The sequence below is a fragment of the Protobothrops mucrosquamatus genome, unplaced genomic scaffold (genome assembly GCF_001527695.2).
Source record: "Protobothrops mucrosquamatus isolate PMUCROS unplaced genomic scaffold, P.Mucros_1.0 scaffold2101, whole genome shotgun sequence".
Classification (NCBI taxonomy): domain Eukaryota; kingdom Metazoa; phylum Chordata; class Lepidosauria; order Squamata; family Viperidae; genus Protobothrops; species Protobothrops mucrosquamatus.
The window spans coordinates 28,436-40,871 of record NW_015388203.1 but is presented as its reverse complement, the minus strand read 5'-3'; the positions used below and the strand labels follow the sequence as shown (position 1 = coordinate 40,871).

General features: G+C 40.2%; 1 protein-coding gene across 5 annotated transcripts in view; it reads left to right on the top strand.

The window, feature by feature from the left end:
- Nucleotides 1-5,936, top strand: part of MUSK (muscle associated receptor tyrosine kinase) — a 42,464-nt gene extending 36,528 nt beyond the window's left edge. For all 5 annotated transcript variants that reach the window (XM_015824073.1, XM_029285715.1, XM_029285713.1 and 2 more), the window contains 2 exons: nt 2,941-3,089; nt 5,142-5,936. In XM_015824073.1, coding sequence (XP_015679559.1) covers nt 2,941-3,089; nt 5,142-5,824 — 832 coding nt within the window. In that variant the 3' untranslated portion in view covers nt 5,825-5,936. The remainder of the gene's footprint in view (nt 1-2,940; nt 3,090-5,141) is intronic.
- Nucleotides 5,937-12,436: the final 6,500 nt, after the last annotated feature.

Here is a 12,436-nt window from a genome sequence, read left to right as displayed (position 1 = left end):
TGGAATGACTTGCCTCCAGAAGTTGTAGGTGCTCCAAGAAGAGACAACCATTTGTCTTAAATAGTATAGGGTTTATTATCTGAGCAGGGGTTTGGGCTAGAACAGCAGTCCCCAACCATTGCTGCTTGGCGACCCAGCTGGGGGAGGGGAAATGGGCCGTGGGAGTGGCAGGCTGGTGTGCATGCACGCATGCGCAGCTCAGCTCATGCAAGTCGAGTTGCATGTGCAGGTGTGTGTGCCAGCCCACCACTCATGTGGCTTGGTTGCAAATAGACCACGATCTGGTAGTGGGCTGTGACCCAGGGATTGGGGCCCCCGAGCTAGAAGACCTCCAAGGTCCCTTCCAACTTTTTTATTCTGTTATTCTGTTCTTATTAATAAAATTAATCTACATCAGGTGTGGGCAACCCCAAATATGCAGACTGCACTCAACCACTCAAGATCTAATTTATAGTCCTCCATTCCTCAAGACAGTCCTGCTCAAATTTGGTGGCCCAATATTGTTATTTGGAATTTGTTGTTATTTGGATGGGAAGTCATTTCTTCCATGAAATCCCTTAAACTTGCTGGACTGGCTAATATTGTTCATTGAAATAAGCTGGCATTGATGAAGGGGTGGTGGGAGTAGTACAAGTCTTTTTAAGAGTGGAAATGAATGTGATTTATCTTGCAGAGGTTTCCCTCTCCCATTGCCACACATAGTCCCTCCCCCAAAGTCTTGTAAATGGGCAGAAAAAGCTATCCATTCACCTCTCAAGATGTCTTATGTAACCATTTAGCTCATTGGAAGAGTGGCACTCAGTGGTTCTTGGAAACTTTCATCAGTAATATATCCAGTTCATTCTTAATAGTTAATCTAACACTTGTTGAATGCTGCTTCATCATGATAGGAAGGGGGCCCACTGAAGAATTAGAAAATATTATCATTGCAAGGCAAAAAATAGTTACCCAAGTATTCTTTGTATATTGAAAGGATGTTTTAAAGATAAAGGTGGAATTATTTGTTCAGTTTATATAACTTGTGGCTTCTGAGGAAACTGCAATAATTGATATCAGAATATATTATGTATTATATCATGCTGACAGAGACATTGAAAACCTACATCAGAATATTATATGGCCTTCTTGTTTGTACAGTGGTCCAAATATGAAATAATGTGAAGATTTGTTTGCTATTTTAATAGATAAATCCTGATCAGGTGGATAAAGTCAGTAATTGTTCAGTATCTTAAATGCTAAAGAGATCTGTTAAAAGAGAGAGTAGAGGATTTGCAGGAAAAAAATCATCCACTTCTGCAATGTGATTGGATTTTGTTCCATCATTGATATAAATTGATAACTGTCTTCTCCCCAACATCAAGTGATAACTTGGAACCTGAAACAACCAAACTTCTTCCCAATGTTAGCTGTATCTTGCAGGGGAACAGAGTTTTAGGAGGTCAGAAGATTGAAAGATGGATGAAAACAGAAATTGATACTGAATGATGCAATATTATTTCCCAGTGCTAGGTCCAGAGAACAGGATCCTTTAGACCAGTGTTTCTCAACCTTGAAACTGTAAGATGTGTGGACTTCAACTCACAGAATTCTCCAGCCAACCAAGCTAGCTGGAGAATTCTGGAAGTTGAAGTCCACACATCTTAAAGTTGTTAAGATTGAGAAACAGTGCTTTAGACAGAATCTTGCCATACTACTAGTTTATTTATTTACTGTTGTGGGAATGTATTTGGTGACAGAAAATAGAAATAGAAAACCTAATATTCCGAATTGCAGAATTTTAGTTTTGTGGCTGCAGAATTCCAGATCTTATGTTTTGGCTCTGGAAAGCAATTAAGATTCCCCAATCCCAATTAGAAGTCAGTTGAATTTCCATTGCTCCAACTGCTCAAGGAAGTCATCCCATTTTCCTCGTCTCTTTCTCACAGATCAAAATATGTTGCAAGTACATTAAAAGAGCTTCCTGTGGTTCATCACCGGAGCCCAACAGTTTCCTGAAGACATTTCATTGAGCTTAAATATTTGCAAAGAATTTGATGCTCTTGGTTGCAGAGTTAAATAGGCCTGGCTTGCAGTTGTATGGCCACTTGGGGTGATTTGATTTCAGACTGGCATTTTGCCTTATGCTGGCATTTGACAATGATGTGACATTTGCGGCATTCAGCTGCACCTGTCTGGCTGCCATATGGCCAGAGCAGCTATCATAAAAGCTAGAAATATGTTTTGGAGACTAGAACCACTGAATGGCTCCAGAATAGTAAAACAGTTTGACATTTAAGCCAACAGCTGAGCAGGAGGACTGTATGCACTTACTGTTCCCTACTACATACAAGTACAGAGAGTTACTACATGACTAGGATATCTCTTTCTTCTGGTCAGACCAGATGTATCTATTAACGTGAGATACTTAGAAGCAAAAATTCCCTTTAATCATATTCTGTTTGAAGCGTGGTCCTAATTACCAATTGCTCTGCATACTTTTTTTTTTATCAATAGCTATTTGAACTTCAGGAAGAAATGAAAATAAAGAAGCATACTTTATGAAGCCAGAACAGATATCATTTCCTGCTATGTGCCCTGTTATCTTAGTTAGTCTTCCTATATAGGGATGATATACTGGTAGTGATATGCTGTGATTTCTTGTTACACTCTGTCATATCCTACGTTCTGTCAGGGTGATAATAGTGGGATGGGAATGTCTTCCCATCATAACCAATGAGAAAAAAAATTCTTTCTATGCAATGCTAAATTGTAGTTTGAAGTTAAACAGACACGGGTGTGGCTATAGTAATCTCTTTTATCGTTCTGTAACTCATCCTCTTTTAATCCTCCTGTCCCACTAAATCACGACAGTTTAACAACTGATTGCTGGAAATTTTGGGAGTTGCATTCCATAAAGGACTCCATCCAACCTGTAACTTTTCTTTCTACATCTTCCCTTAGGGCTCCTGGACTGCTTCCCTATGAACCCTTCACAATGGTTGCAGTGAAGATGCTCAAAGAAGAAGCCTCAGCAGACATGCAGGCCGATTTTCAGAGAGAGGCAGCTCTCATGGCTGAATTTGACAATCCAAACATTGTCAAACTTTTAGGTACCAAAGCCAAATCTCTCGGTTTCCCCTTTCATATGGTAGACATAAATTTTAAAATGTATCTTTAGAGTGCTGGCTTAACTATGTAGATGACGATCAAAGATGACTAATGGATAAAGGAGTTGGCAGTATTAGAACGTGAGTTTTGATCTGGCAAAGCTTTGGATACATCTGGCTCTTTAGCATCCTGTGCAAAATTACTTGCAAGTTTTGAGAGTCTTCTTGCCCTCAACCTAATATTTCAGAGGATCCAATACTTCCCTTCCCTTTCTTTCCATAATACAGAGCATCATTTGATAGTTTTGTTCTGGCCCTTTCCTTCTCTGTCATGTCCCATCAAAGGCTACTGCGTGTTGTAATCAGAATCAAAGCTGATTTTCAATAGAAATAACACCTGAAGATTTTGTTGTGTCTTCCTCTGGCTGAAAGGATTGTCTATATTTCAGCAGCAAAAAAGGAAAAAGAAAACAGGAAATTGACCCTCTGCTGGAGAAATGTGTGTGTGTGTTTTTATTAACACCATATTGGATACATTAGGAAAGGCCAAAGGGTTATGGGACTGCTGAGCATCCTTTGACCCAAAACTTTCATGTGGACACTTTACTCTGAGTCAGATCCAGATGTTTTCACACTAAGAAATGCTTCCTTTTTCTTTAAAAGTTAGTTGAAGGCAGTAGCAAAAATTCAAACCCAGCTACTGAATGTTGATTAGAAAAGTATGATACATATTTATGCATTTCTCAGTCTCTATTTTTCCCATTTTAATAGTATTAATAGAAGATTGCTTGTTCTGATTATATACAATGAACAAAATTCATCAGTTTGATGCCCAGTGCCTCAGTTAACTCACAAATGACAATGAGCTTGAATGATGACATTATACACTTAAGTGATTCCTTGTTTTATCATCCACATATTCCTGGCATGCTAAGTTAATTACATCATCCATTGTGGGAATCCATTGTTACTGGAAGCTAAGATGTTTTAAAAAGTGGGATCTGTCGCTAGTGCTGTTGAGAAAAAATCATTTTGGTTAATACAAAATAAATTGTTTTGGGGAATTTTTTTCAAGAGCAAGAAAAGCATCTTTGCTACTTTTCAAAGTGGAAGAGTGGTGCTGGCCATTTGTTTTACTTCATTTTTTTATATATATACAGCCTCTTCTTTCTCCCTCTTCTTTCTCTTCCTTTTTTCCACCATCGTGAAATGGTTATTTCTGTCCTATAAATAATGAGTCTTTAAAACATCTGTTTTTCTTTAGGATAACTCTTCTCTCTTGCAGATTTAATATTATGTCATTTATTTATTTATATTTAATTCTAAGAATTTATATGGATGCCCATCTCACGGCAGTGATTTCATAACAGAAAAAGCAATCTTCCCTTTTGGTAGCCCAATCTGGCAATTTCCCAGTGGGTTAAGCTGCAGTTCTCATTGTATCTGGTAAGCCAACAATGTTGGGGAAGCATAATATGTATTCAACTGTTAGAGAAAACAATATACAGACAGTCCTTGACTTACAATCATAATTGAGCACCAAATTTCTCTTGCCAAGTGAGGCAGTTTTTAAGTGGGTTTTGACCCACTTTATTACCTTTCTAGCCACAGTTGTTAAGTGAACGACTCCAGTTGTTTAAGTTAGTAAAACAGCTGTCAAGTGAATCTGGCTCCCCCACTGACTTTGCTTGACAGAAGGTGACAAAAGATGATCACATGACCCCAGAACACTGCAACCATCATCAATATTTGTCAGTTGCCAAGCACCTGAATTTTCATCACATGACCATGGAGATGCTGCAATGGCGACTCGTAAGTTTGAAAAATGTTCATAAGTCACTTTTTTCAGTGCTGTTGTAACTCCGAACAGTCACTAAATGAACCATTGTAAGTCGAGGTCTACCTGTATTATGAGACATAAACTATAAAGAGAACTGACAGGTACTATTTTTTTCAACTCTTCTGTTTCCTGGCATATGAAATGATTCTTTGCTCTTGCTTATAAAATGACGGCAAACAAATTGTGTTTTATCTAACAGAGATTCTTGGTTTCAGGGGTGTGTGCTGTCGGAAAGCCAATGTGCCTGCTTTTCGAATACATGGCGTTTGGAGACCTGAACGAATACCTGCGAAACCGATCGCCACGCAGCCTCTGTAACCCAAGCGGCAACAACCTTGAGCCAAAGATCAGACCCTCCAGCCCTAACGTGCCCACTCTTTCTTGCACTGAACAACTCTGCATTGCCAAACAAGTCGCAGCCGGAATGGCCTATCTTTCAGAACGCAAGTTTGTGCACCGGGACCTGGCCACGAGAAACTGTTTGGTAGGAGAAAACATGGTGGTTAAAATTGCTGACTTTGGTCTCTCCAGAAATATGTACTCGGCGGACTATTACAAAGCCAATGAGAACGATGCCATCCCCATACGTTGGATGCCCCCTGAATCTATCTTCTACAACCGTTATACGACAGAGTCTGATGTCTGGGCCTATGGAGTGGTCCTGTGGGAAATTTTTGCCTTTGGCATGCAACCCTATTATGGGATGGCTCACGAGGAAGTCATTTATTACGTAAGAGATGGAAATATCCTGTCGTGCCCAGATAACTGCCCTTTGGAGCTGTACAATCTGATGCGCCTTTGTTGGAGCAAGTTGCCTTCGGATAGGCCGAGCTTCGCAGGCATCCACCGTATTCTGGAGAGGATGTACGAGAGGGCGATGGCTGCCGAGCAGGTGTGAACTGTTCTCTCGAGCAAGGGACTCCCAAGCTGAACCCTTCAGGTGTATTGGATAACAAACCTGAGAATTCCCAGACAGACTGACTACTGTAGTCCAATACATGGTGGTGATGGTGGTGGTGGGAATTGAGTTGGCAAAGACAGTTTTTGAAGGCAGCGGTTCCTTACTTCTTTCCTGAATGTTTAAATTTGGAAAAAGAAAGAGTTTGCACCTGCCGCATCATCTGTCTTTGTCATTGTGATTCAGGCAGTGTTCCCCATAGGGAAGGGAAGCAGGGTCCGAAAGAGACATTGCTACAGTGGTTTTTTTTTAAAGTAACTCATTATCTAAATATTATTTTTAGTTTTAAAACTTTTTTAAAAAAACCTTTTTGCCATGCCCCAGAATCCAAGGTGGTTAGAAAATACATTCTACATCAAAATGGATACTAAAAACAAAATAACAGCTAACTCAGTAGCAGAACCTCGAGTACAAAATATGTTGAAAGAACAGACAAGAAGCCTCAGGTGTTTCAAGCTTCAGATTATTTCTGAAAAACCAACTCCAAGTGATTTCCAGAACAAGAACATCACTGTTGATTTTACACATCTGTCTCTCCGTATATAGCTGTTTTACCTGAATCTGAACATTGTCTGATCTAGCTTTGTATCATATTCTGACTATATGGGCCTTTGGACGGTGGTCTTTCCTGTTTTCTGTTAAATTGTTTAATAGGTGACATGAGGGACTGTATTTGAGACCACTACTGTACCATGGAAACTGTAGGCTCCATCACTAAGTAATTTCTTCCCAGATGCAGGGAAGGCTGTTCTAATGGAGTCAGATGAATACCACAGCTATAGCTGGGAGGCTGGAATGAAAATGGAAGACATTTGTGCATGTCAGATAGAACCTATGCTTCTGAAACAAAAAAGAAACCTGTTTGGAGGGGGAAAAACAACTGTGAAGTGAAAATTTGCACAAAAGTTCTTTATTTCAATTCATAATTTAGTGACTGGAGGATATGGACTGTTGAATTTTCTAGTTTGTCAAATTCAGGGTACATTCTAATATCTGTTACTAATCGCGTTTTCATAACTTCTCACCCATATTCTGCACCCCAAACCATCTTCTTAAGGAACATTTTGTTTAAACCTACATTCAGCAGGAGGCCTTGCTATTACACATTAAGAGGTTTTAGAACCAGCTGCTTGCATTTTCTCTTTTCTGAGATCTCTCACGAAGCTGCCCATTACCAGCTCCTTATTTCCCTCATTGAATCCCATATATGGCTCACATTCTTTTAGGACCGAAAACAAACACCTAGATTATATGGCCAGAATCCCAAATCTCTTGATGGACTTCTTAACCGGTGCTAAAAGCAAACATCAATGCCCTATTGGAGGCTTTATTAAGAACGGAGTCATACAAGTGGTGAAAGGTAAATAAATGTTTTCATAGCTTTTTCCTTAATAAAGCCTTCACTGGTATCCTGTGGGTTGGCCTCGTCCTGGTGAATTTGGGTGATGATGTAATGGTGGAGTTGGAGAGAAAATGTGGCTCTTTCTAGCCTAGCATTCCAACCTTTGTGGTATTATTAGTGGGAAATAGAGAGTGAAAGTCTATGATGCTTATTAGCCTCTAGTTGCAAAGCAAAAGAGCATAGGTTCCTCTAAATGCAGAGGGAATAAACAAAGACAAATCTTGTTTTATATATATTTCAGTGGTGAATGCTATTATATGCATAGATTAGGAGCTATTATTTTGATTAAATAATAGAGCCATGGCGGCGCAGTGGTTAGAATGCAGTATTGCGGGCTAATTCTGCTGATTGCCAGCAGGTTGATCCTGACAGGGCTCAAGGTTGACTCAGCCTTCCATCCTTCCGAGGTAGGTAAAATGGGGACCCAGATTTTGGGGGACAATATGCTGACTCTGTAAACCACTTAAAGAGGTTATATGCAGTGGTATATAAGTCTCAGCGCTATTGCTATTGCTAATAAATACAGTCTTGGTTACAAAACTTTTTATTAGCTTATCCAAATACAATATAAAATACAAAAATACAAAAGAAAATAATGGGAAACTAAGGAAAGGAGAAGGGAAAAGAAAAGTGTAGGGCAAAGCAAAGAAAGAAAGAAAAGGTGTTGATTTGCAACTCCTTTTGGTGCAGTAGAATAAGATAATAGCATCAAACCTCAACTTTCATTTTTGTGCATAAAGTAATCCTTCCATTTTTGTGCATAAGGTAATCTTGCTGCCATCAACATATAAAACATCAAAGTCCCAATTTTTTTTCAAAATCTTTTCCCATTAAACCCCAAAGTCTCTGGTTTTATCTTTATATTCACTCTAATAATCTTCTGTATTAAGATGTGAATATTACTCTAATATTTATTTGCTTTGTCACATGTCCACCAGATTAAATTATTGTTCAAGGGAAGATTACATTGCCTCTCTGTTGTCCTTTTACAGTTTTCTCTCATTTGAGTTTGAGTATTTTAATATATCTCATGCTACGTTCCCACCATGTCATTTGGACTTGTAGAGGTAGGTGCAGGTTCATTTCACCTTGTTTACTAGATTATTGCTGTTTTACTGACAATATATCAGATTTCTGAATTAAGGTATCAGTGCAGTTAACCAAAGCACATCCCTAAAACAAGAAATGTAAAGTTTATGCTTGGATTTAAATGCTGAATCGGGAATCCAAGTAGAATCCAGAAAGGGTGAATTGACAGGTTTTGTGTGATTGGTGAACCTAAGCCTCAAAAAGCAATATCATGCAAATCAAACAGGGAGTGACAAATCAGAAACATCCGCTCATAGAAATAGTGGCCCAAATCTCATTATCTTCTGCCATTTTGTTTAAATACCAATGCAAAGGCTCTCCCAAGCATGAAGAGAACAACGTTTCAGGCAGTTGAGATGGTCCTATTTAAACAATAAGACATATCAGAATTTTCAAAAGCCAAACTCCAAAGTCTAGAGCAGTTAGGGTTTTTTTGTGTGACATTAACTGGGACTTGATGAGGAGGTGCAAGTTTTCCTTTTTCCCTAGCTTTGCCCACCATTACAAAGATACCATATCAAGGAGTGATTCTGGTAAGCAATGTATGCAACGTATAAACCTGTTTCTAGTTTTATAACTTTTGTTTCATAAAACATAGAAATAAACTTTATTTTACATTGATTGTTGGAGCCTTGTTTTGAATGGCATAATGTCTGTTGTAGTTACTCCTCAAAGTTGGCTTATATGAAAAGCAAAAAAGTAATCTTTCTGCGTGGCAAACCTATCATGCACTAATAAATTATTACCAGAGTCGAAACAAGCCCCTTCTATCCCAAGGTTCAGAAATGGACTTAAAATATACTTATTTTAACAATCTAATATTTTTATGTTTACACTTTTGGGGGGGGAAGGGTTTTATAGTTCTTATTTAAATGTTTTATTAGTGTTTTTGTAGTATTTTTCTAGGACATTCATAGCCATTAAGGAACTGGACAGCATATGACAGTGATGGCGAACCTTTTAGAGACCCAAAACTGGCCCCGCCCCATCCACCCCCTGCCCCGCCCCTGCTCCGCCCCCATCCCCCACCCCGCCTGCCCGCAGGGCCATTCACCGCCTCCAGGGCCCGCCGCAGCGCCCAGGCAGCCCAGCAGCACTATGGCGGTCACGCCCTCTGCCCGCGCCCTGCAGCATCAACTGTGCATGATGGGGTGTGAGGGCAGAGTCTTGTCTATGCTGCCTGGCTGCCATGTCCTTGGCTGCGCTGCTCTGCATGGGCCACGCTCAGGGGTGACTCTTCTTCAGGGGGGCTGCTGGAGAGGAGGGGGTCACGGGGGGAGGCAAGGCTGGGGCAATGGCACGTGTGCCCACAGAGAGGACTCCAAGTGCCACCTCTGGCACCCGTGCCATAGGTTCGCCACCACTGGCATATGAACTTGCTAAACAAAGAAGCAAATATATTACTTTTTTTTAATATGAAGAATTGTGTTTTTGCAGTCTGGTTGGTTAGTATCAGATTTCCAGAGTGCAGCCCTTTGGAGCTATGAATTGCTCACCTCTGTTCTAAATGATTTTTCTTACAGCTGACTTTATATTTGGTTTGAATACTATGGGAATTTGTCCCCAAAGAAAAGGTCATGGGAAGATGCATCAGATTTTTCAGCTTAAAAATTCAGTCCCACTCATTTATATGTAGATATTTACATGGTGTTCCAGAAGCAGTCACCAATTAAATATCAGTCACTGATATTAGTATTGCCGAATTTTGACTGGCATATTACTTCTGGGACTACAAACATGCACACTTCGTGTCATATAATCTACCATCGCATAAAGCATGAATGGGTAGCAACTGTACTTGCACACTGAATCACAGCTTGTTATGAATGACAATTTTACATGTGGTTAAAACATAACAGCTGTTGTGGAAATACTGTGAATATAAGCTCATTTCAGGCCTCATATATTGATTTTGATTGCAAGGGGAATACATGGTATTTTTTAGTCACAGGGGACTTTGAATTTTTGTGACTTTAGCTGGAGGATCAACATCCTGTGTAAACAAATAGCTTGGTGAAGAGTTGATCCAGTAGGGCTAGTGAATGAAAAGAGTATCATTCATTCTCCTTGGCAGTGATATCACTGACTTCTAAATTTACCAGTTGTATTTTGGAGCTGGGTTTAGTTTATGATATGGGATGCCAAGAAGTGAGACAGGCAGGGTTGGATTACAGAGGAGGAGGGTGGGGATCTTCAGCCCGGAGAGCAGAATGATACAGTGTGTCTCCAAGAAAAGAACAGGAAGTTCTTAAGGTCCAGACATGTGACAGTCTGTTGAGGAAAACGCCAAGTGCAATTCACCCCTGGTGAAAAGTCAGCAGAGCTATGGAATGGCTGAAAATCCTTTCACATTCACTTACACATTCATGGAAGCTGGTCCAAGAAATAGGGTGTAAATTGCAGCTGTGGACTTGTCAGGCCCTAGACAATTCCTAATTATGCGACCAGAAAGATTTCATTTTTCTGATGCAATCGCAGAAAGGATGAGTTTCGTCTGCAAAAGGAGTGCTCACATGAAATCTCACTGCACTTCCTTATCATTCAGATAATTGAATATTTGTGCCTTGAGACATGCAAGGTTGGCCTTAGGCTAAGGCTGAGTAGACACTAGCCTAGGGTGCCAAAGTTTACAGCAGCGGTCCCTAACCTTTTTGGCACCTGGGACTGGTTTCGTGCAAGACAATTTTTCCATGGACCAGGCAGGGGGGAAGGAGGAGCACGCAACCTAGATCCCTCACATGTGCAGTTTGCAGTAGGCTTTGTGCTCCTATGAGAATCAAATGCCAGATGATCTGAGGTGGAACTGAAGTGGTGATGCCAGCGCTGGGGAGCAGCTTGAAATACAGATGAAGCTTTGCTCACTCAGCCGCTGCACACCTCCAGCTCTGTGGCCCAGTTCCTAACAGGCCATGGACTGGTACTGGTCCATAGCCTGGGGGTTGGGGACCCCTGGCTTAGAGGATCCTGCAGTGCCCCTCCTTGAGAATCATTCTAAAAATGTACATCTTCAATTGACGGCAGATGATGCCATCAGTCAATGTGGCCTAAAGGTGCCATATATCTTGAGCCAACATGGGGGACAGAGTTTCAGAAGGCAGAAAAAATAATGAGCTGCTGTTTTAGCCCTAACGTTTAAACCACTTTTGCAATAGAATTTTATTATTTTAGAAAAAGGTTTTACAGGATCAGATCAGGGAATTACCCAATCCAAGATCTTGTTCCATATGGTAGGAAAGCCCAATGATTCCGGAAAGATGCCGGCAGTTACAATAACAACAGACATCAAGGGCACATCTTTGAGTGGAGTGTGTTGTCTTTTCAAGAAGTGCCTTTTAAAATAAGCATACATTTTCTTGGATTGAGTGGATTGAACTGAACCTTCTCCATAAATGTCCAACAGAGATGTATTGGTCATCCCTGCAAGCACATCATTCTTGCTCAATGGAACACTGACCTGTCTCTGATCTTCTGATGGACAGAAGCTACTATTACCCAATCCAGCAAATCAGCACAGCATTCCTTTGGTCAGAAGCTCAGCTCATGGTATTTGTTGGAAGCCATATTTCCTTGAATATCTGACAAAGAAAAACAGCCTTTTAGGGATTGGCACAGCCTCTTCTATTGCAAGCTGCAATGTTTCAGTTGCAGTCTTGTTTTATTAGTGACTTCCATGACAGAAACCCATCATGCCAAACTAATGAGGCTGTTGTTTATTCCAAACCATATGTTGACTCAGCACGATGTTGCACAAATATTTTTTTCTTGGCTAACTTACTGTATAATTAAGCACCCATTTTGAAACAATGTTTCTACACCCCCCCCCGGCCCCCATTCCAACGAACAAACTGAATAAGTCCCAAGAGTTTCCTAATTTGGCAGCAGTGTTTAAAATGTTTTAAAGGATTTGGAAAGACACGGCTCTTTTTTTCCAAAAACATAGGATGTATATAATGGAATCAAATGGATGATTCCACGAAAGCTAACAAAAGAATAATTTTTTTTCCATTGAGAAAAGATTGTTTAATCAGCCTCTTCCCCAATTTGACATCCTCCAGATACAT